This window comes from Cyprinodon tularosa, unplaced genomic scaffold, assembly GCF_016077235.1.
Source record: "Cyprinodon tularosa strain WSP-4 unplaced genomic scaffold, ASM1607723v1 ctg670, whole genome shotgun sequence".
Classification (NCBI taxonomy): Eukaryota; Metazoa; Chordata; class Actinopteri; order Cyprinodontiformes; family Cyprinodontidae; genus Cyprinodon; species Cyprinodon tularosa.
In genome coordinates, this window is record NW_024039419.1 from 72,250 (window position 1) to 97,937 (window position 25,688).

Below are 25,688 nucleotides of genomic sequence, written 5' to 3' on the forward strand. Positions count from 1 at the left end.
CTTTGGCGCAATACAGTCGCAACAAGAAAGGCCGTTTTATTATTATTATTATTTTAAAGCTGCAGGAACGAGAGGAGACCCTATTAAAAACTTGAAAGGCTATAAAACGGTTTAGTCACAGCCTTAAGTTGCTCCAGAGCTGTTTAACTTTGACTTTTCTTTTTTTTATTATTATCATTTTGCGGCCAAAGTTTTCTTCTCAGCCAAATTTAGCGTCAAGATCCCGGCAGCTGGGCTCCATTCCAATTCATTTAAGGTAAATGTTCTCCACTGTCTGCATAAACCCTAATCTATTTCTTTTCCCTCTCAATGGCCATTTATTTCTATCTATTGATTTTCTCCTTTTTGCATAATAAAAGATTTTTGCATGATAAACAGCTTTAGAAGTTTATGTTGTTGTATTTTTCTTTTAAATTAACAAAATAATTTTTTTTGTTTGTGTGTTTTCTAACCAGCCTTCCTTCCAAATCATTTAAAATTGTTCTTTTTTTTTTTTTTTGATTGGAATATTTTGGAACTTTAGTTTTAAAACTTTTCAAGGACAGTTTCTATTACTTTATTCAAGTCATTTCCAGCCTAAAGTTTACTCTTACTGAACCCCCATGAGCTTTTTCCACTGCACTACCCCAGAGCATGTGTCTGAAAGCTAATGTACTGTCCCTACCAAGTTCAATATTGACACAAGTTATTCAGCAAGTCTCATAGAGAGCACCTTTAATCTATCCAATGACCCCCCCACCCAATCCCTGAGCAGGTGGAGATTAATTTTTTTTGCTGACAGAGCTTTTCCAGGTTTTGGAATAGGATACCTGGTTGAATTTGAGAAGCTCACCACCATTCCTTATCACCATTATTTCCAAAGATGTTGTGGCTGAGAGGTGTGACCCTTTTACTGATGGCCCAAGCCTCCACTTCCATGGTGATGCTTCAAAATTCCACTGGATTGAAGTGGATGCTGGACAAGTATCTGGATGAAAACGGGGACTGGTGGGAAGCGAAGCAGAGAGGGAAAAGGGCCATCACCAACACCGACGCTCAGCTGATCTTGGACCTGCACAACAAGCTCAGAGGCCAGGTTTACCCCCCTGCCTCCAACATGGAGTACATGGTAGGTGCACGGAGGACTCAGGGCTGGTATTATTCTAAAAGCATGAGTGCTTTTGATAAATCGTGGCTTTAAAAGGATTTAAAATGAAAATGTAAAACGTGATTTAAACTATTTTTACTTCAAATACAAAGGAAGAAATACAAAGGCAACAAAAAAGCCAATCAATGATCATTAAAATTATCATAATATCATCTTTAACATTTATTTATCATTGTTCTTGAGTTTGCATTTTTCTAAACATTGGAATTTGTCATCATTTGAACTAGAAAAATGTCCAGAGTCTATTGTAAATGCAAAGAGATTGGGAATGCACAGCAATACATGGGGGAGGGGCATTATGATGTTATACCTACTTTTAGACTTACCGTTTTGGTCCTAACATACACCATCTTGCAACATAAGAGCAGGTGCACGTGCTATCTGTAGTACCTTCTGCAGTTTTGGAGGCTTTGTAAGTATTTTCTTGAACCCCAGGAATAGCAGTTTCAGCTAAGGCTGAGACTTATTGGGATCTTTTTCAAAACAAAACAATTCCCATTTTTTTAAGAGTCCACATAATGGACAAGTTGTGCTTTTGCACTGTTGAGCAGCAAGATAATAAAAAAATGACTGCAAATTTACATTTGTGACACAGGCTTTTGTTGTTCCTTTAGATTAATAGACCACATGTTTAATAGAGGCAGATCAGCTGTACAATGACATCTGCTGTGTAAAAAAAGTGCATCTCAAGCGTGGATATAATATTCTAGTTCTCTCAAAGCATATGGCATCCATTTTTACAGTGGTTGAATTTACTATGCGTTTAAGTCACTCCAACAGTTTTTACATGTGAAAAAAAATTTAAATAATAAGAGAAATATTAAGATGATCTGTCCTTTTAATGCTTTGCAACTGCATAGTTATGTTTTAGAACCTCAGTATACCTTGATGCCATTTTTGACTTGATGTCAACATTGATATGAATGTTTTGGGACTTATACCTCTGAAAGGTTTGATCTTGTTTTAATGACAAATTACAGATAAGGAAAAATAAGATTTTTTTTTTTTATTCAGTAAATGAATCAAATGAATTCCATTTCAATTCAATTCAGTTTTTCTAATTCACAACACATATCCCAAGGAACTTTAAAGAGAAAATACAGTCAGATTGGTTAAAAGTTTCTTTCAAGGAAAACCAGCTGATAGTTCAATCCAGGATGGAGTCACAGCTGAACAGGAGACCAGATTAAGGTACTAAAATGAAATAAAAGCAGAGAGAGCACAAACTTAAATACTGCAGAATGAGAGAATAAAGAAAGAATGAAACAGAATGAGGAAAAGTTGTCTCTATGGCCACCAGCAGTCTAAACATATAGCAGCATAAATATAGAAAGTAGCTCAGGATAACCAATTTTGCATGAGGTATAAGATAGGTAGAGCCACAACAGGGCCATGGTAGAGGCAAGGAGAAACACATGTCCGCACAGAAATTCTCTGCCCGCCGGATTCGGCTGTTAACATTTACATCTGTACTCACCTAGAGATTATGCAAACATCATTTTGTGTACTATAACCGTTTTCAAAAAAGAAAGTTTTAAGCCATGTGTTAAAAGCAGACAGGGTTTCTGCTTCATGGACTAAAACTGGTAGTTGGTTCCAAAAGAAAGCCTGCTAAGGAGAGCCTGCAAACTAAAAGATTCAATTCAATTCAGTTTAGTTATATAGCACCAATTCACAACACATGTCATCTTAAGGCACTTTACAGTTCACCAAATCATACAGTCAAATTAATTAAAAATGTTCTATCTAAGGAAAACTGGTTGATTACATCGACTCATTGACTTGAAGGCAGTCCCTCACACCAAGCATTATCTAAGCATTAAGCAAGATCTGCCTCCTATTCTACTTTTAGAAATTCTAGGAACCACTAGTAAACCTGCAGACTGAGAGAGAAGTTCTCTATTGGGAACATAAGTAAGAATGAAATCTCTGATACCAGACCACTTCAACCTGATATGTGCTGGCACAAAGTGCCCCCTTCTAAAGCACTTATACACATGAATCCTTAACCTTTTATAATTGTGAATTTGGGTTGCTTTACAAAAGCAAAGGAACTTTTACCCACTTGCCAATAATCACATTTCCATAGCGTTCTTTTCCCCCTTTTCAACCCCAACGCTCTTGGTAAGAGATTTGTTTGACTTTATCCTTTGGCCATCATATGTATTTGCAGCGCCAGATCACTTTTCACAGTGCAATTAGAATCAAGAGTGCAGTACAGAGGGCCTTGTTTTACCAGCTGTCTATCCCTCCTGGCTAAACACGTAGGCATACACCACACCTTGTATGCAGATCTGGATTTTTTCCAGATCACATACCACATGTAGGCATAGTTTGGCCACCACAGTGCATGGCCATCAACAGCACATCTCAGGTTGAAGAAAGAAAAATCAATCCTATGTGCAGACAGTAATGAGGTTTTATCACCCTTTCTTCCTCACTTAAAGAGCAACAGAACAAAAGCTCGTATTATTCTCCACTAAAGTCAAATAAACGGTTCCTGCTGAGGGCAGTTGCTGGACTGTGTAATTGTGTAATTGAGAGGTTAGGCTCGAGGACCTCTCGTACGTCTGTGTCGAGGCACAAGGGTGTGAAAAAGTGCTGAGTTAGGCAAAATGTAGCTCTTTCCAGCATCTCCAGTTACAGTAGGCCGTTTTTTTCTTTAAGCTCCGGGGGCACAGTGAGGTTAAATATGGAGCGGTATGCAACAAGAGGTTGTGAGGTATGAGACATAGAGGGAAAAATAAGTCAGAGTGAACGATAAACAGAGTGGCCGGAATAGAAAAAAGAAAAGGATGCAAGAGAGAAAGGAGACTGTTACAGTACGAGACTGGATTAAAAGAAGTGTGCATAGAAAAACAAGTTCTGTTCCAAAATAGGTTGAAAAACCACTTGGCAAAGAAAAGCCATTGTTCCAAAACAAACATAAGTAGCCAGATTAAAGTTACCAATCTCTGATTGGATACAAATAAATGTGAAGAATTGGATATATAGATCTTTATTAAGTTAAGAGAGCAAAAGGGGAAGTGTGCAATTCTGAGTATAAATTGATATAGCACAGTGTTCTTGTGTAGAGGTAAGCGATTTCTAAGATAACCAGCATCTGTGGGATTTAAGAAGCATACCCCATATTACAGGTTTTTTCTTTAGTGTGCAGGAAATGTTCGGGGCAGGCTTTAGGTCACAAGTCTTTCCCTTTGAAGTCAAACCCCAAATCAACAATCAATAGGCAACTATTAAACTTGATACTCCCTTTACCAACTATGTAATTTATTTAAAGAATAATCATGGGAACCCAAAATGGTGTGCAAACATCCCAAAAATTTAACTTACGAACATGGGACACTTACATTGCTTTTCAGTGCTTAAACTTAGACATAACAAGTTTCTTTATATCTCTACTTTATCTCTAACTTAATTTATCTCTTTAAATTTTTATGATATAAATTTTTTTTTTACATTAGTAGACATTAGTAGTTCTATCTCTGGTGTGTGAATATGACCGTTTTGGCTTTAAAACGGCTTGCAAATCTCCACGCTTTAATTCATTCAATATACATTAGTCACTTTATCAGACTCTTGGATCACAAAAGCATCTCATTACATAACATTAAACCATACGAACTGTTTTCAAATATCAGTTTTCAAAAAACCTTGATATATGTTGATAGTGGTTTTTGGCCCCTGTGTATTTGACACATATTGAAACAGAAAAGGCACTATTCTATGAGTAAGCAAAAAGTGGAAAATAAAACCTTTATTTGCAATTGTGGTTGTCAAACTTTGAGGTACTGGTCAGATTTATGGGTCAAATCCTTCAGTAACTGATTTCGACTCAAAATGGCTGTTATTCCAGCTCCTGTCACTTTCCGGATACCTCAAAGCTTCAGTCTGCTGGAAGACTTCATAGATGTACTGGGCTGCTCTCCAGCTGCACATTCATGCATGCAAAGATACACAAATCTACATACACATAGAGAACCATTTGCCCATCAGCTGTCCTATTGTCCTCATTGTATTCAACCACAACTCCAGTGACCCTCTGAGGCCAGCATTGAAGATAACATGATAAGATCAGCTCCTTTATCTTTTTTTTTTTTTTTTACTTCCCCTTCGTCCCTTATCCTGCTCTCTTATCCTTGTGGCTCTGTTCCCATTCTGTCATTATCCAGCAGAGGCCCCCAAAATTCCCTCAATAAGCATGACAAGACAAGACAAGGCAACAGTTTCTGCCTTTAACTCAGATGTTGACCCACAGGTATAAACTGAAGGGTGTCAGCATTTAAAAAAGTAAAAGACAAACAGTTTTCTTGGGGAAAGTTGAAAGCTGATGTTTAATTTGACCTTACTACACCAACCTCTGGTCTAAGCTGGCTGTGCTGTTACTGATTTATATTGCTATCTTTTTCCCTTACATTTCGAACAGAATCAGAATATACTTGTGCAGAGGGCATTTAACCGACCTCGTAACTACTGATTGTGATGTTAAAATACTTGAAGATCAGCAAAGTTAGTGGATCCATTATTTCAGGTATGTTCAGTATCTGTATTGATAAACTGTTTATGCTCAGAAGATCTCCACAGGAGGGTGCTAGAGTAGAATAGAGCAGCTTTTATAACTTATCCTCTGACTCTGTTGATGCCTAAATAGCTTTATGGGATTTTGTCCCCATTTACTTGCGTATCCTTTTTGTATAACAGTTTGTTAGACAATCAGTCCTTGATTTTTTTTTATTTTGCTTTCTCTGGGTCCCCTTTGCCAGGGTTCTTTTCGTCATCGAGGAAGAGGATCATCAACAGAAAGACAGAAATGACTAGTTAGACATCTGAAACATCATCTCTAGGGCCATAAAAATTGAATACCCCTCACACAGCATTTGTTAGCCATAAAAACTTAATGCAAATCCTGTTCCAAGGACTTTCTTTCATCCCAGGGGAAAATTATTGCAAACAAAATATTACACGGTAGTCTTTCTGGAATATTTTAGGATGAGGTTTTATCCCTAAAAGGCCGATTCTAGACTAATCGTCTTATGTATAAGCTTGAGTAAAAATACCAGGATTTACAGTGCAAAATTAAGAATAGGAAAGAACAACACGATTTGTTTAGATTTAAAAAAAAGATGCATATAAAGGTTTCTCTTCTGTAAGTATGAGACAATCTTATTAGGCTTCTTCAAGACTGCTGGCCAGCAGTGGAAAGCGTCGAGTGAGCCAGGTGCTGAACTGCATTGCCCTGTATTTTAAATATCCAGAACTCAGATCACTTTCTGACACGTCTTAAAAAATCTGCTTGGAAGAGTATGATGATTTTGAAACTGTAATTTTGTACTTTAAATCCAGCTGCGCTTTTATCAGTGTGCTCAATCCAGCCCCTATTAGTTTACTTTAGTTAATTTTAACATTTATACAAGTTGGTTTTTCTGCCCAGCATGAGACAATCTTGGGCTGGATTGAATTTCTGTTCAGTCATGTTTTTCCAAGGGCTTGAGCTACTTACAGGACATCCCTCTAATAGGTTATCAACATATTTTTGAATAGTTTATAAGGAGTCCTCATTTCTTGAACTCCACATATGGCAGTAGAGTACTCCTTTGGATCATCTGAAAGGTTACAGAGGTCAATAGAACTCCACACTCTTTTACTTAAAGGTGAAAACGTTATAAAATCTTACAATCTTTCAGTCTTTCCTTTCTCTAACCATATAATCAAAGTATTTGACTGTGAGACTTGTGTGGGTTAGAAGGCTGTGACTGAAATACTGAATGGCCATTTACACCAACAAAGATTATGTCACAATCACTATGTACATTCTTCTTTTGTTTTTGTTTTTTTTTACAATTATTTTCTTCCCTTTTGGGTTCATAAGAGAAAGTAAAGCATTTTAATCCCTTTTGTTTACTCTCTCAAGCACTGCATTCTATCCACACTTTGCTTTTTTTTCCAAGTTCCCATATCTTCAGGTTGCCTCTCACTATTATGGTCCATTGATCACATACAGGAAACACATATTTGCAAAGAAATAGTGTCTGTTCCTCGTAAGGCCAACCAGACAAACACAAAGTAAAAAGAAACAGGCTGCAAATGAAGTGTAAGGAAAATAAAGCAAACCATGTGCGTGGTGCTGAAAAATGTTAGCAAGGGAGGTGGGCAGGGTTTCTTTATGAGCCTCGAAGTGGCAGAATCAGGTTTGTGGTTATGAGGTTTCTCCTTCTGGGGTAGCTGCACAAATAACAGCAGCTTGACAGCCTGATTGTACACTGTGCAGACGTTACAGCTTAAAAAAAAAAAGGGAAAATAATTTAGGCGGTAAATCTGAGTGGTTTCCTTTAGCAGATTTCCTCAAACAATGGGCGCTATTCTCCAGAGTTTCTTTCCAAGTAAATAACTGAAATGCCATTTGTTTTAGAACTATTCAAGTTCTAAGGCTGAGTGATTTTTAAAAACAAATGCAACAAATGCTTGAATTTCTTCTGCCATTGACCCCTTTGCCTTTGTTTTTATTTTACTGGATTGCAGTAAATACTTTTAAAAGCAGCTTGCAGAGAGGACATTTTAGTTACCTACAGCAGTTTGACAATAGCCCGAGAAGCTGACTATTAATTTTGTGTGAAAATATATCAGCTTAACATAGTTGATACGTTTAAAGACACATACCACTGCTGTAGTTTTTCTTCTGATGATTCAGCATCATACCATGATAGATATTTGGAAACCAGCCTCTTAATGACATGAAAATGACCTTCCTGAAGTGAGTAATGCTCCAGCATTAGGACTGAAACTAACGATTATTTTGCAAATCGATTAATTTGTCGATTATTTTTTGATGAATCGATTAATACTCTGATAGCCAAAGGTTCCTTAAAGAAGATTTTTTTTTTTCAAAATTAAACCAGGTGAAACCAAAATTTCAGGTTCTGGTTGAAACTAAAATTTCAGGTTGAGGGGTTCTGGGTAGAGCATATTGACAGACCACATTTAAGATTAAATGCCAGACATTTAAGATTTTAAAAAATTGCATTATTTTAATCTTGAATGCAGATTGTTTATATATTTCTTACAATTTTATAATCACTGCTCTAAGTGGGTCGCTCTATCAGGTAAAGGCATGTTTTCCAGACTCTATACTGCAGTTAGTGATTAATAGATTACTAAAGTGGTTGAGGATTATTTCAATAATTGATTTATCACGATTAATATGATTAATTTTTCAGCCCTATCCAGCATCCCCTTTTTACTTATTTAAAACCCACATATGTAGGTGCCACTGCAAGGGAATTTGTGCAACATTAGACAAACATAATAGGTTTTTAAATGTCATAATAAAAAAAAGAAACCTCATCAAGCTAACAAATGTTAGTGCAGCAGCTTAAAACTCAAAATTTGATTTTTGAACTGGTGACAGTTCAAGTCAATGCCTCACTTCAAGCAGAGTTTATATTTTTCTAGGGTTTGAGTTAAACAAAACTATCTCTATGATAAGAAACCATTTTGGATAAAGTCGGAAAGACGTCAAAGGATAAAATCGGACAACATGTAACTTCAAAAGCTGCAGCTATAATCTGCTCCCTGCAGAGCTTACCATATAGTTTATTAGTTCTGTACTTACAGGCTTTGTGTATAAATATTACATTGAGCTGTGTCAACATATTAGTCATGTTTCAATTTTCTAATGTTCTTTAGACGTGACCTAGGGAAGATGTGGACAAAGAGAATTCTATAAACCTTTTATTTACATGCACTAATTAATTTTCCTGCACAAACTTGTGATCCTTATTTTTCTCTACTGTCATTCAGAGGTATTATAGATGGGTTATTCTAAAATACCTTTAGAACATCAAGAACCTGTATGGAGGAGCTTGTTGCTTTCCCCAAACTGGATGAGATAGGCAAGTTAGATAATGGTCGTGTAAAATAAATGAACTCAGCGGGTGAAACATATGGAAAGTAGTACTTAACAAAAGCTATTTCTTTTCCCTTTTTAATTTTAAAATCAGTATAGAGATAAAACTTGTTGATGATGAGGTTGCTGATTAGCAGAAGGAATAAAAAGATTTCTTGATCACTATGTTACTTGAGATAATAGTTTTTCAGCTTTCCAGCTGCTGTTCAACCTATTCTGCAAATTTCTGTTTTTATGTTCTTAATGCTTGGGCCAGGTATGGGACACAGAGCTGGAACGAACAGCTGAGGAGTGGGCAGAGACCTGCCTATGGGAACATGGTCCTGCCGGCTTACTCCCACAGATCGGGCAGAACCTGGGCGTGCATTGGGGAAGGTAAATAATCTGTCAATAGAATGAAAATAATTGCTGAGGTATCGGAACGACACTGCTTTGTTTCAAAATAACCAACATGGATGGAAACTGATATTAATACTGATACAATAAATCCCTAAATCAAAGGTTTCATTTTAAACGCCCTTTTTTAAGATATGAAAATGGCCCCTTTTTTAAGATATGAAAATGAATTTGAAATTCCCCTTTGTTGACTTTCACATTATAAATCTGTGAAAATCTTGTTCACAAGTTTAGTATTTTCTGTTTATGATTCATTTAGCTCCAAAAAGCCATTGCAATTAAAATAATTTGCCAACCTCTTATAATAACTAGATATATTTTTAGCATGGACCATAAATGATGGAATCAGCAAAACGTCTGACTTGACTGTTTTTTCTTTAAACATACAGGATTTACTAATGTGGGACTTTAGAATAAAACAAACACTCTTATTCTAAGCTGTAGAGATGGTCTCCTGAATTGTGCCATTGGAAAGCAGCTTCTTTCTTCTTTGCCCGTTGTTTAGCACAGAATATTAGGTTTGCAAGAAGGAGATTAGCCTTATTTAACTTAGAGAATAATAAGGTTTTCATAAGTCTATAGCTAATTTTATTATTTATTATTATTTCAACATAAATTATTTCAGCTTTGACAAAGCAGGTGAATTTGAATTGGTTGATGCAAATATCAAATTGTGTCTAAATGCTCACAAGCAAATGCAGCCAATATTTTACAAACTTATAAAAGAAATGTAAAGTACTTGCCGATCTAGACAATCAGTGGCTTATGTTAAACAGTTGCTGAGGATCTTTATCCACTGTAAATAATATCCTGAAAATAAGACCAAACTGCTACATAAACGACACATAGATTTATATAGTTCACATTTATACAGTTCGGTTTACATGACTGTCAAGACGCTTGATTTAAAAAAAAGATCCTTCTAACACCTGATTCCAGTCCAGTGGCCTTGGTAACAGAGCACTGGTTGTCATTTAGGTTCATCAAAACAATTATCATGAAACTGGGGGTTTTCTTAATGGTTTGCAAAACCAGATGATAGAGCTATATTTTTAAGGTCAAAATTGAAAATTTATTCCCGTTATAATATATAAGTAAATGTATGTAACATGTATTTAATTAAATATTTTTACTTAATCCAACTGTATTGCTTCCTTAAATATTTTGTGGATTTTACCATGTGACGAAAAACACCTATTTGGCTTTATGAGATCTATAAAACTTACTGTAATCTTGTTATTAGGTATCGCCCCCCTACGTTCCATGTGCAGGCCTGGTACGATGAGGTGAAAGATTACTCCTTCCCTTATCCTCAGGAGTGTAACCCCTACTGCCCTTTCAAATGCTCTGGGCCTGTCTGCACACATTACACACAGGTAATCAACCTAACTTGACTTTTTGTCAAGTCTTTTTGTTCTGTTGTTAACTGTCACTGTGTTGTAGCTTGTTTGGGCCACAAGCAGCCGAATTGGCTGTGCCATCAACCTCTGTTACAACATGAACGTGTGGGGACAAATTTGGGAAAAGGCTGTATATCTTGTCTGCAACTATTCACCAAAGTAAGCACACCCTTAAGAAGTCATATTAGGAAGTTAGATATAAATAAAAGCAAATATTTGCATTACGTTCACAAGACTTGAGCCACTTTAATAATTATTGGTTATGTAACAGGGGTAATTGGTGGGGTTATGCCCCCTACAAACATGGGACCCCATGCTCTTCTTGTCCTCCAAGCTACGGGGGAGGATGCAAGGACAATCTCTGCTACAAAGGTATCCAATAGCCACAGTGAAAAAGTCAAAGAAATCAAACAGTGAGTCATCATTCCCTTTTTCTGTCTTTGTCGAAGATGATAGATCCAACCCTCCACAGGAGGAAACAGAGGAAAGCAACTTTATTGAGCCAGAGCATCCTAGAGGCACGAAACCTTGGTCTCGGGTCTCCAATCCAGCACCTCACGTCTTCCCTGCCCCAGCCCCGTCCCCCACTGAGCCCCCCACAGAGGACCAGCAGGGGTATGAAGTAGTCAACATACAGCAGATGTGTAAGTTGCCATTCAAGTGTTTATTCTGGATCAAGTTTCAACTTACATTTGTGGGTCTTAGGCTTGGTTTGGCAGATCCTGGAAGTACAGTACAGAATGTACTGTAAGGACAAACTGGGGTTAAAATCAAAGCAAAAAGGATTTTGCTGTTGAAGCAGCAGTATTGGATAATAAAAAGAAAACAAAACTAACTGGAACATTTTCCTTTCATCCAGTTCTGGAAACACAGCTTTGATGCTCTGTAGCATTTACTTGTCATCTACTTGATCAACTCTGACAAACTGGGCTCAATAATGCAAGGCACTCTTTGGAGAAGGTGCTTTATTTTAGCACGATCCCCCCCGAGGGCATGTTTGTTTTTGGCTTGCTGGTGCTCGTTGTGGGTTTTGACCGGCTTCCCCTCTGCAGTGCAAGGGCCCTAAGAGTGTAAGATGAGACACTTCCTCTAGTATTGATAACCCCCCTGAAATATGTTGCGGAGAAGGTTTTCAGTGTGTTTGCTTCTACAAGCAGTGAAACAATATTTTTCCTGTGGTTTCACTCAGCCAAAGCTAGTTATACTGAATTAGAGCAGCTGGCTCACTGGATGCAACTTGGCTTAGAAGTATTTCCTGAGGAGCCTTTCTGTGTTTCTGTGCTCCAGCTCAGCTCGTCACCTGCGACACAAAGCTTCGAGATCAGTGCAAAGGAACAACATGTAACAGGTAAAACAAAAATAAATCAATCAGACATGTTGAGAAATGTACAGTCTTTTAAACTAGGGCTTTCCATTTCTTAACTTACAGGTACGAGTGTCCAGCTGGATGCCTGGATTCAATAGGAAAAGTGGTCGGAACGGTCTACTACGAAATGGTGGGTAATCAGGTTGATGAAAATGGCTAAAGTCAACATCTAAGGTCAAATCTGGCTATATTTACTATTGATTAGATGTTGGCAAAGAGTAATTAATTGTTTTAGCTAATGGTGTGCTGTATGCATAGAGATATTCTGGTCTTAATATTAACTCCCGTCATTTCCAGGAAACTGTGTTCGATTTTAAGCGAGTTAAATTACCACAGTGTGTATTTCTGTAAGTCTCATATATTTATCAGTCAAACAAAATTAAGTCAATGTGTTTTTTTTTAAACTAACAGTTTATATACAAAAATAATAATAAAAAAATATGGTTAATAAAATTACAATCAATATTTTGGATGTTTTCTGTTTACTAGACAGAAATGCTTGTAAATTATAACCCCTGTTACAAACCCAGCATTATGGCATATTTTTAGAATGGATGAAACATTGGACCCATGTGCAAGATTATGGAAGGCAGCAGTCAGGTTACTGTAAAACCTAATCACAAGAGTAATTTCAAAGACTGCAAATATCAGAGGGAGTAATGGCTGTCAGGGGGCATTACTGTACTGGAGAAATCCCTGAGTGAAGTGGTAAAGCCTTTACAAGAGTCAAGAGAAACCAGATTAATTGACTAGGCGTACTTTTCATAGCTAAACTTAATATGACCCAGCTTAAATGTACAGTGACATTCAGAATACAGAGTGAACTGAATGTCCAAGTACAATATATCATCTATTATTAAGTCTGAGTTATGATTAGCAACAGAAATATTGCAAAATTAATATACTGCAAACAACAATTGTCATGATAAACAGCCATTGATTAACTCAAAGACTTGGAGTTTAATTTAAAATCTGGTTCAGAAATTGAAAATATTCAGCTGAAGCAGTACTTAAACATTCATAAATAGTAGATTAAGGTAATGAATCCAAGTAAAGTATACCTACTAAGGAGTTCTTTCTATTTAAAAGAAGTGAATGCTTGAAAACATCTTTTTTTCTCCATTTTTTTGGACGAACAAAGTAGCTAAGACCTTTTTTCAGAAAATAGAGATACTTTGTATTTTCCTATAAGAACCAATGTCTGTTTGGTCGGTAAACTTAGAAAAAAGTAAGTTGCAAAAAAAAAAAGCGAAACTTTGTATACTTCCTAGAAAGATCTACATAACTGATGCATCTATGTTTGCATGATGCATCAGTTATGCAGATCTTTCTAAGACCTGTCCCAATAAAATGTATATAATTTAACAAAATACTGGTCCCAGCATTGCCTTTTGAGAATCACATGTATTTGTCTCTAAAGTTGTTGGGCAGTATTTATACTGTAAGCACACATACACTATGGGCCGGATCTATCAAAGGTTTGCGTGTATAAAAACGTGAGCTATTTCACTGCGCACGCTAAAAAATGTACAAACTGATCTATCAACAGTGTGCTAAAAGGATTTGGTCTTTAAAACGTGCTAAATAGCGCCTCTTATCCATTTAGTACTTTTTCTGCAATGAATATGCAATATGGGGCGTTTACACGCAAAAGTGCGTCTTGTGGGAGGAGAACATGTAAATATATTAATTTAGCACTCGCAAAGTGATTTATCAAACCTAAAAACAATTTTGCTAACGGTATCTGACTCTATATTTAACATGTTTCAAAAGAAGGTGCAAATGGTCTGTATGCGTAATTGCGCACACATGGCAGCGGTTATTGTCGCAAGAAGGAGACATCGAAATGAAGCAAGGAGACGCAGAGAACGCATTTTTTCACTCCGTGTGAATATTTTTGGAATGAACGAGGAAACGATCATCAAAACATATCGTTTATCCAGCATTGCCATTTTGGAGCTGTTGGGGGAACTCCGAATGGATTTGGAGCCAGCCACAAGGAGGACCCACGCAATACCAGATATCACAGAACTCCTTGCAACATTGCACTTTTTTGCATCTGGGTCATTCCAGCGTACGGTTGCAGCGAGAGCTGGGATCTCCCAATCTCGTTTTTCAGAAGTGCTGTCCGAAGTGCTGTCCGACGGGGTCGGGGTTCTCCACCTGCGCCTGTGGAGTAACATGCCAATGCTGCAGGGATGCGTAATCTCATCCACAGTCACTTCTTGTGAGCCATTTTGTATGTGCATTTTTCTACAGGCCAATACAAAACACCTGTTTTTTTGTTAGTTTTTTTTTTGTTTGTTTGTTTTTTTTACTGCAGTGAAATAGAAATTCAGCCACATACCACCTTAGGGAATAAAGGTTGCCAAAGTTTTTTCTTTATATATCACTGTAAGATTTAAATTTCTTAATGCACTAGTTTGTAGAAACTACAAACTACTTTGCCGCAAACCACAAAACGCGCCAAACCATCATTTAAATAGGGCGTCTCCAACAGTTTTGCACCTGCCACCAGTTACGCAATGGCTCTTGTTAAATCACCCGCAAACCATGGTTCAGCCCCTCGCGCAAAATTCCAGTTTGCAAGCGCAAATTACTGCACGCAAAATTGGATCTTGATAAATCCGGCCCTATGTTGCACCAGATTTAAATAAAATATATACACAGATATTATTATTATAGTTATCAATAAACATAAATTATTGCCAAACATGCTGTTGAGTAGTACAAGACATATTGCCAAGAAGATCTTTCCACCAAAAACTACCGTATTTTCTGGACTATAACTCACTACTTTTCGTACCATCAGCTCATTTGCGCATGCGCATCGAGATATACATCCGGGTCGCCCTCAATTCATTAAAAAAAGACTTAAATTATGTTTTTCTCTCCCCTGAAATAGTAAGCATACTAAACTTTAATGTGTGAAAGGTTGATAATGTATTTCCTGAGAAAGTCAATACCTTAAAATCTGTTTTATCACTCTTCTGTGCCCGATCTGTACGAGAAATGAGATCCTATGCTTCTTCCTGGAACTTTTTTGGGCTTGGATTTAAACATACATCTAGTCTTTTTGAGTTTTATTTTTTCCGTTTGTCTTAACTTTATGGTATATAGTGCATAATCTACAGAAAGAAACAACAAAAATGCAGATAAACTTGGTTTAATCATATTTTGCCAGACTGCTCTACTCCTATATGTAGCGCTCCCCCTACAGGTTTGGTGGTGACAGTTCAGTAAATATAAGCGACTTATAGCCAGTTGCGGCTTATACAGATATAAATGTTTCCAATTTTTTTTTCCAAAAAAAAAAAAAAAAAATTGTGGGTGCTGCTTCTACTGAGTTCCACCCTATAGTCTGGAAATACGGTAATCACAAATGTCCTTACTTTTAGTGCTATATCCATGGAATTTTAGTTTGTAGATTTTTTCACCATTAATGAATGCCTAAATAAAAAAAGAAGAAAAACAAACAACTTGCTGCTAAGCAAAATGTCCTTCTCTTTTTTATTTTTTTATTTCAGCAATCTAGTGTGTGCAGAGCTGGTCTACATGCTGGTGTCATTGATAACGATGGGGGTTGGCTGGATGTGACGAGACAAGGCAGAAAGGACTATTTCATCAAATCCAACAAAAATGGAGTCCAATCTGTAGGGTGAGACATTGATTTTTGAAATGGATGTATACTTACTTAATAGTAACCTTGCTATAATCGAACAGAAGCTGAAAGGAAAAGTCTAAAATAATCTAAAGTTGATTTACATATTTCATCTTAACAGAAAATATCAAAGTGCCAACTCCTTTACTGTTTCTAGAGTGGCAGGTAAGTCTGACAGTGAGAAACAAGTTAAACAACTATACATTTTTGAGATTTGCTGATTTCTGCTGCATCAATATTTGCCAACAAATTTTGTACGCTTTGTTATAGTTAAAGCCATTACATGTGAAACCACAGTCGGGCAATTGTGTCCATATGAAAGGCCTCCAAGACACTGTCCACGGTTTGAACCTTCTTGTGTTTCCTATTTAGGCACCATGTCTCTGGTGTCCAGTTTTGTCCTTACCAATTTTGTATTTCCTCTAAAATGATTCAGGTTATATTGCCCAATGAACTGTTTAGGAGAGAATCCTCACCTTTCCAGGGTCATCGGTACCAGAATATACTCTGATGTAAGTTCTTGATTTTTAAAGAAAATTTAAATTCAACATCCACAAACCTTTAGTTACTCATACTTTTCTCCCAACTGGTTCTTACAGAGGTCCAGCATATGTCGGGCAGCTGTACATGCTGGAGTCATCGGGAATGGCGTGGGTGGTTACATAGATGTGATGCCAGTGGAGAAGCGGAATCACTATGTATCCTCATACCAAAACGGTATTTTCTCTGAGAGGTAAGACAGAGATTATTTCTATATTATATGTATAAAGTATAAAGAAATAATGTGCGTATATTAGTGTAAGTATGAGCATTTTTTTGTTGTTTTTTTAAGCAATTAGCAAGTTTTTTTTTTTTTTGTATTTTCAAAAATTCAAAAGCATTTCAAAGCCAATCAAGGAACTTTGACAGGTAAAGATACACGCCCAGGAGCATTTCTCCAAATTATTATGTAACCCAGATATCTACTTTGGCCATCCAGACAGTGCATGTGTGACAGCATAGCAGCATCAAATAGAAGGAGCTGAAAGTCTTATTTTGTACACATATTCATGTGCATTAACCATGCATGTTTAGTAAAATAAATGTCCCTCTTTATTATTTTTTGTTTGTTTTTTTGTTTTGTTTTTGCCAGTTAACTTTCACAGATGAATTCTCTATCCTCACTTTTTTCAGGTTAAAATCAATTTGACTACTTTTTGAAACCTTAACTTTGAAGTATAGATACTTTATCGTAAACTCCCATATAGTGAGCCTCGGAGTACAGCTGCACGATTTGAACTGAATGTGATTAAAAGCTCAGCAATTATTGTTGAGAAAGTTAGGGACTCATTATTTATCTCTGAGAGCTGTCTTAGTTACTTTTTCTAAAGGAAGCAATGAAGATTGTATGAAAAATCAACAGCCTTTCAGTAAAATTCTTCCAACCTGAAGGTATTAGCTTCTCACTTTTTAAAGTATGTAGTGACAAAGCTTATAGTGCTCCATAAATGAAAACACATATGTATTCATACAAATATATTTCCTAAGTTGTCTGGGACAACCTTGCTCATGTGACCAATTAAAAGCCACCTTTGCAAGATGATGTTTAACAAGAAAGCAATTATTCTGTTGTGGGGCTTAGCTTCTGAAGTTTGATAAACTTAAAGGGAAAAAAAAGCTAAAACTTTTTTTTTTGTCTCTGGCTTTGTCTCTGACGTCCGCCCTAACCCCTAACTCCTTAATCAGTATATAGAGTGGGGACTATGCAGTGGACTTTATAGTGCTCTCAGTTAACTGACTGTTCGGACAGATGATCACTACTTGACTCTGGCTTCCCAGTCCAGCTTCCCAGCTTCCAAATCCAATGGTGCTTTTGGAGGAGAGCTCTTACAAAGCATTCTGGGATATATAGGTTTGTGTAGTGATCATCTATGTACACTACTTTCAGACATTTAGACAGTCATATAAAATGGTATAACCCCTTAGGTTAGGATGGATGTTTGAACACAGCCTCTATCAACATTTAAGATGTAATTATTGCCCACAGTTTGTTTTTCAGTCTTGTACAGACAAATCTTACATAGCATAAGTATTGTATTTTCCTAAACAAATGTGTTAAAAAAAATCATCTCTTTAAAATGCAAAATCTGCTGGTCAAGGTCAATAAACTAGACAGACAGATAAGACCCAAAAAATTCTTCTATGAATCTTTTCAGTCTCAAACAGCTTTAGCCTAGCTTTATGCCCCTGCATACCACAATTCACTCATCACGTGTACATGCTTTACAACAGTGACGTGCGGTGAGGTTCATAGCTGGTGAGGCACTGACGTCATCAGAATCAGATTTGCAAATAGATGCATAGATTGACAGCAGTTTACAGGTTATGTTTCACTTCTGCATCCTTACACATACAAACTGTAGCTCACAAAACACACATTTCCTTAAAAAACAAAACAAAATAAATGTTATTACTGTCTTACCTTTACTTATAAATGAATAGAAGTCCTCCTTATCTTCCTTCAGTTTTAAAAGTCTCTCTGTCTCAATGGAGATCACTGCCAGGGAAGAAAGCCTTCCTTGATCCGTCCTGTTCCTGCCTTATGTTTTCAGTCTCTTGAGCACCCCCTGCCATGAGGCAAGAGAACTGCCTGCCTCACCTCGAACTTGTTCTCTGCCGTTTATAATCGCTCATTACACGAAACACGTTACACAAACACAGTTGGTGACAAAAAGCTCTGTACATTATATACATAAGCCAAATTATTAGAAATAAGTTCACATATTACATTTGTTTAAACCATTTTATTGACGCCGTACAGCAACATGCTCTCTCCGCTTTGCAGCCAGCGCAGAGCCAGGGGTTGCGCAATCCAAGGTGAGGCAGAGCTCGCTGCTGCCTCACCGGCATCGCTTCCAAGCATTTGAATGGGAAAATAAGAAAATTCAGCGATTTTGAACAAATAAAAATCGAAATTGGTGAAGCTACATGAAAAATGAATATTTTTTAGTACAAACCACCGGATGAATATAACAATTTAAATTACTTTATGATTATATATTTTCTTTCTTTCCATGATGGCTGGTGAGGCACTGCCTCACCTGCCTCCCCTGACCGCACGTCACTGCTTTACAAATTAAGAAGTAGTTCATACCTTTCTATAACCAAATCTAGTTAAGCATTTCACAAAGCAAGTAAAACGGTAAGTATGGAAATAACGCACCTGTTCATGCTATAAAAAAGAAGGATACAAAATTTTATCTTTTCTTTTCAATACGATACTGATCCTGCAGCTTGAAGTATTGTCATACAAATATCGATCCAATATTATGTTAGCACAAATTATACATACATATTGAACTTAACTATATAAATATATTTTAACTTAACTATAATCATATAACTTATTTTGTGGGGAAAATTAGACAAGGCCTGGGGTCTGTTTAACTAAGCCGGTTTAACAAACTCTGATTCCAATCCATAACTCTAAATTGATCGACCCTAAAGTCGGGAACTCTGAGTTTTCGGGTTTCACAACGGCTGCTGTGAATTAGTTTGATCAACTCTAAGTAGGTCCACTACGAGTTTAACATGTGCGTAACAAGAAAAAAAAGCCATTATAAATGGAGCCCCGATTCAACAGGTCACCATGACACCAGACAGCAGGAAGTGCCTATTTCATCCGACTGGAACTAGTGATTTTAATGAAGAAATAATAAAAAAAAAATTCAGTTCAGTTTATTTCTAATTCAAAACACGACATCTCATGGCACTATAAAGTTTACCAGATCATACAGTGAAATTGGTTCAGTTTTCTATCTAAGGAAAACCAGTCGATTACATCGACTTATTGATTCTTTAGCAATCCCTCACACTAAGCATGCTTGTAGCGACAGTGGAGAGGAAAAACTCCCTTTTAACAGGAAGAAACCTCCAGCAGAATCAGGCTCAGTGTGAGCGGCCATCTGCTGAGGCCAACTGGGGTTCAAGGAGACAGAAGCAGAGATACAAAAAGCAGCTGTAAAAGGCGGCCCCATCCAGGAAACACACAGCAAGGCAGAGGAGCTCCTAGCCAACTCCCATGTCAGAGGATGAAGAGAGCACATCAAGCCAGTCACAGTCAGAGAAACAGGACTACACTGAAAAACAGGCAGATCTCAAACATCTATAAACGAAGGTGTTGATGGCAGCAGCACAGCTGATATTTCACTCCAGGATGGTGTCACAGCCAAACAGGAATAGACCAGATGAAGCTACTGTGAGAAAAGGCAGAGAGAGCATAACGTTAGAGATTGAACTAAAACATTATGCAGAGTGGGAAAATAGAAATAGAATGAAGCAAAATGATGAAATAGGAGTCTCTATGTCCTCCAGCAGTCTAAGCCTATAGCAGCATAACTATAGAGATAGCTCAGAATAACCTGAGCCACCCTAACTATAAGCTTTATCAAAAAGGAAAGTTTTAAGCCTAGTCTTAAAAGTAGACAGGCTGTCTGCCTCACGGACTAAAACTGGTAGTTGGTTCCACAGGAGAGGAGCCTGATAACTAAAAGATCTGCCTCCCATTCTATTTTTAGAAATTCTAGGAACCACTAGTAAACCTGCAGATTGAGAGCGAAGTGCTGTAAGGAACATAAGAAACAATCATATCTCTGATATAAGATGGAGCGTGGGCATTTAAATGTGTAAATATGTGAGAAGGAGGATTTTAAATTGTATTGATTTAACAGGAAGCCAATGAAGAGAAGCTAGGATAGGAGAGATATGATCTCTCTTTTTAATTTTCATCAGGACTCTGGCTGCAGCATTTTGGATCAACTGAAGGCTTTTAACTACAGTTTGTGGACTTCCTGATAGTAAAGAATTACAGTAGTCAAGCCTTGAACGAACGACTAGTTTCTCAGCATCAAACATGGACAGGATATTTTAAATTTTTGCAATATTGCACAGATGAAATGACAACAGAATGTGTTTAAAAGACTAAGAAACTTTGCTACAGCAACAAAGGAGAGGAATAAGGTGACGGAGAAGATTGTGTCTTAAGTTAATGCATATGTTTATATGAAGTTGACTACGGCAGGTCGTTTTAACATTTATTAAAAGCACCCTCCTCTCTGTTGTTTCATTTGTAGATCATTAAAATAGGATTCTTACTGATCACACTCCTAGACTGAACTGTGATATTTACTAAATTACATTTTTGCAGCAGAAACTGAATTTCAGAAAATAGAAAAAACATTATACTAGTACAAATTAAGTTTTATATACATAGAAATATTTACACATTTTAAGTGGCCATTCTGACATTTATCAGCTTGATTGGATATGTATTTATGATATTTGAAATACATTTTCTCATAGCCAAAATAATAAATTACTCACAAAATAACATTTGGAATATGGAGATCTGAGATTAATTTCTAGACTACCAGAATGTTTATTCTAGATGTGATGAATGTAATTTTGTTTGTTTTTGCAAAATTTTTTCTGTTGTCAGGAATACATATTCAGTAAAAATAATAAATATCAAAACGGCTTGCCATAGTCTATTCTGACCATGATAACATTACAGGTTATTTCTTGAATGGTTGTGGATCAATTTAGGTGAAATCATCTGACAGCAGGTGAAAATGAATTATAAAAAGATCGTTCTAATAGATTGAACCTGTTCCTCATTTCATGGGTTCTCAGTTTGATTCTGTCTTCCATTACAGAGAGGCTTGCAACCACTTTGGATGTTATCTTCCTAATAAATAAGTCGCATAGAATGGTTTCAGATTGCACCAGTATGCTCAGTATGTTGTTATCACTGAGTGAATCCCTAATCCTAGACTAAGAGTAACTCTCTTTGTAAAATGGAAAATTTAGAGCTCCCATATTTCAGGTTTAGAAAACTTGGAGTTTTCAGTAAACCTGCTTCATGAAACGGACCCCAGATCAACTTTATTCCTCAAACAGAAAACAAGAGTGAAAAACTAAGAAAAACTGACCCCTTTAATATTTACCAATAGGTTACATCTTCTTTAAACAAGAGAGAGTATCTATCAGTTTGTTGATATTGAAGTTTTTGTTTCCGGCAGATATATTAAAATAACTCTGATATTGGACTGATTTCTAATAACAGTATAAAGGACATATATCAGGACATACCCAGTATTTTATACCTTTTTTAATGGTCTGGCAGCAATTAAACATGTGTGTGGCTGGTGAGCTCTTTCTTGCTGAGCTATCTTCCTTTGCCCCCCCTGTCATGATAGTTTTAGACACTCACAGTGCCGTACAAGCTTTGCCTTTATGTTTCTGTCATATGCCATATGTTTTAGAGCAAACACAGCACCCAGTTTGACTTCTTTTCTTGTTCCTCCCTGCAGCCTTCAAAACCCTCCTGGAGGGAAGGCGTTCCGAGTCTTCGCTGTGATCTGAGCAACAAAGAAGATGGTTTAACCTAATCATACGAGGCACTTGAGGTTATTGAAGGGACATAAATCAAGCCATGCTGTAAAATACAGTGACTGAAATCTTTTGGGCTCTCCCATACTTCAGGGGTTAGAGGTCATCACCGTGATAATGCAAACCCAGGAGGAAAAACTTAAAGGGACTCATCTCTGTGAATATAGCTTAGAATTTCTGTAAATACTTGTAAATAGTTTTTGCCTTGCCATTTTTTTTTATTAAGTACAGTATACTGTATAAATATGAATACAAAAATAAAATCATAAGGGCACATACCAGAGAAATCTAATTTTTATTGAATAACCTATTACACGTTTTTGTTGGTGCTTTGGAAGGTCTATCTTCATTTTGTACTTTTATAATAACTGGGAAAATTGTATGCATTAGTTTTATACGTGTTATGCTATGTGTCTATATAAATTGTACAGGATGCTGCTCAATGTGTTTTTGTGTTATTTCACCTGTTTTTGTTTTTTTTTTGTTTTTTTTCTTCTCTTTCCAATAATGAAAATAGAGCTACAGCTCCCTGCAGGTCAGGAAGTGCACCCAAACTGCTGAGTGGTCTATCACTTGCCGAAATATCTTTTTTTTTCATTTCCCCTGACCGGAATGTAAATGTAATCAGAAATAATAGCATGCAACAATTTTGAAGGTTTAAGCTGTATAGCGGTCTGATAAAGATGGTGTGAGGGATTGCCTTGAGTCAATGAGTCAATGTAATCAACTGGTTTTCCTTATATAGAAAACTTTGAATCGATTTGACTGTAAAGTACCTTGAGATAACATGTGTCATGAGTTGGGGCTATATAAATAAACTGAATTGAGTTGAATAATTGTACTGTTTTCTATCATATTACATAGACCACATTGTACACATTTCTTTCCTCTGGAGGAAGAAAGAGGTCAAAATTTGAAATAAAAAGATAGAATATTATTAAGTCTTTGTCATATCTTTAAATCTTTTATTTTGTCTATCTTTAGAGTTAATGTTTAATTAGATAATCTCATTTTAGATAAGTATGAAGCTCTGACTGGCATAATGATTGGTCCTACTGCAATACAGGCCCATTTCAAACCTTCTCTTCGTCAGTAAGATTATTGAAAAAGTTGTGTTATATCAGTAAAAATGCATTCTTAACCATGACAAGCTACTATGATGTCTTCAGGTCAGGTTTCCTTGCCAACCACATAACAGAGACTGCCCTGATTAAGGTGTTCATTGACATCCAAATAAATTCAGACTGTGGAAGAACCACGGTGCTGGTATTAATAGACCTCAAGCAGCGTTTGACACTGGTCGTTCTGGCACTGTACTGGACTGATTTAAATTCTACCTGAAGGATAGGGGCTTTTATATGTATGTAGGGAACTTTAAATCTCAGACTAGAAAAATCATATGGAGGGATTCCTTAAAGCTCCATTCTGGGGCCCCTCCTATTCAACATTTACATGCTTAGCTCAGAAAAAAGCCAACCAAAACATAATCAGTTACCATAACTATTTAGATGACACACGGCCTTACATCACAATCTCACCAGGTGATTATGAACCCATCAGAGTGTTGGATAGATGTTTAGGACAGATGAATACCTGGATGTTCCATACATTTTTAAGTGGCTACTCAGTCCCATACAATGGCTTCATATTGTGCCAGTTGGCTCAGTAGCTTATCACCAAGTAAATCCTAACCCTAAGGTAATTTTTTTCTCCCCATGGAATTAATGAATCTATTCATGTGTAGTCTGAATGTAATTTCAGTAGTTCTTCATGTACTGTAAAAATAAATGACTGCACGTTGCTCATATTAAGCAAACCAAAAACAAATAAATCTCATATGCAGTCAACTGAGTTATAGAATCCTCTCGCTATAAATATTTTGGCCTAATTCCCTGTGTATTAATGCTGAACATTCTTTGATAAGATCCCCATCAAATGTACATGTTTCACTTTCTCTGTCTTCCATTTGATTTTAAAAAAGTTTGTCTCTGTGGCCTCCTTCACTAAAACAATGTTCAATGTATTTTACTTTTTAATCTCCTAATTCTCATTATGATTGAGAAAACAGTATTGAAGGATTTATGGATTTAATGGGGTGATCTAATGTCAATAAATTTCATCATCACTTAACGAGATAGGTAAAGCGGCCATTATGGATGCCATTTTATACCACATCTGTATTGTTCGAGGGGAGAGCCTGTTTACAATACATTGAGCGTGAACTGAATGTTTACTTTTCTAACTATGAATTAAATATTTCATTTGGGGCTTGTCCTGATAAAATACTATATAGGTTCTCACATCTACTCTTAGCACTGTAACTTAAATGCCTCATAAATCAGAAGATCTGCTCTTAAAATATTATTATTGCTTTCTTATAAAAGCTTATTTATTAGGAAGACAATACAATTGTCAGCAACAATTATTATATTTTTCTGTGCTGCAAAACCCAAGCATTTCATGTTCGGTTGCAATGTAGATTATTAGGTATGCTCTGTCTTAGTGATTTTAACCCTGGTTAGTTGCATGGTTGTTGTATGATATAAAGTAGCAGCCATTCAAAATGGCCCTTCCCAGCCGAATGGCAGCCGAATGGCAGCCCACTTCCCTCCAACTCCCAGCGAAATCCCCTCTAACTTCCAGCCACTGGAGTGACCCTTTCTTCAATATTTTTATTACTTTGACTCTACCCTATTACTGAATTACAGGGTCTGACGAGGAGATGACGCTTCTCTTTAGATCTTAATGTCCACAAATCATGACAGAAAGAATGTTTTAGTACAAAGATTGATGTTCAAAAAGGAAATAAAGGGGACCAGCCAAGGACCAGCCACTGGCCCATCAAGGAAAGTAGGGAAATTTTGAATGGCTTCTACTGTAGACTCAACTTTTGAAGCTCAAACTGAAAATATCACCATCACCCTCATTCTCCACATTTTAACTGATAATGATTCTCCTTATATCCATTTTTTATAGAATCTAAAGGCTTCAATTATTTGGTAGTTTAGAAAAAATCCACTGTGCTAAGCAGGAAGCAGTCATTATTTATATGGTTGTAGCAAACAATGCCATATTATGAAGGTGGTCAAAAGCCAATGTATGGAGGTGTAAAAACATTACTTTACTATAATATCTGGTCAGATCATGACAGTCGAATTAAGTCACCTGTAATAGCATGTGTGTTTACATAGACAATAATAGAGCTTAAAGTTCAAGGGGAACATTATGAACCAATTTATGTCAGGCCAATTTAAAGGGAGAATACATGAAAGTAACCTTATTGGACACAGGGGCTATGCCATATCCCCATTACTTGACCACACAACACTAAAAGTCACATAACATTCCCAAATGCTCCATGGAGGGCTGATGCCAACTGAGGGGAG

At 36.7% G+C, this 25,688-nt stretch overlaps 1 protein-coding gene across 1 annotated transcript; it reads left to right on the forward strand.

The window, feature by feature from the left end:
- crispld1a (cysteine-rich secretory protein LCCL domain containing 1a) lies at positions 1 to 23,239 on the forward strand. Its single transcript, XM_038267342.1, has 15 exons — positions 1 to 256; positions 863 to 1,108; positions 9,307 to 9,425; positions 10,690 to 10,822; positions 10,890 to 11,005; positions 11,118 to 11,218; positions 11,296 to 11,490; positions 12,134 to 12,194; positions 12,276 to 12,342; positions 15,740 to 15,870; positions 15,995 to 16,038; positions 16,144 to 16,216; positions 16,310 to 16,385; positions 16,473 to 16,606; positions 22,224 to 23,239. Exons 2-15 carry the CDS (start codon positions 863 to 865, stop codon positions 22,273 to 22,275), a joined length of 1,548 nt encoding a protein of 515 aa, XP_038123270.1. The 5' UTR covers positions 1 to 256; the 3' UTR covers positions 22,276 to 23,239.
- Positions 23,240 to 25,688: the final 2,449 nt, after the last annotated feature.

Excerpts from the sequence above, each read along its gene's own strand:
- crispld1a (XM_038267342.1), top strand. The coding sequence starts at position 863 with ATGTTGTGGCTGAGAGGTGTGACCCTTTTACTGATGGCCCAAGCCTCC. Across the intron at positions 11,491-12,133 it reads AGTCAACATACAGCAGATGT|CTCAGCTCGTCACCTGCGAC; the intron begins GTAAGTTGCCAT and ends TCTGTGCTCCAG. Across the intron at positions 15,871-15,994 it reads AATGGAGTCCAATCTGTAGG|AAAATATCAAAGTGCCAACT; the intron begins GTGAGACATTGA and ends TCATCTTAACAG.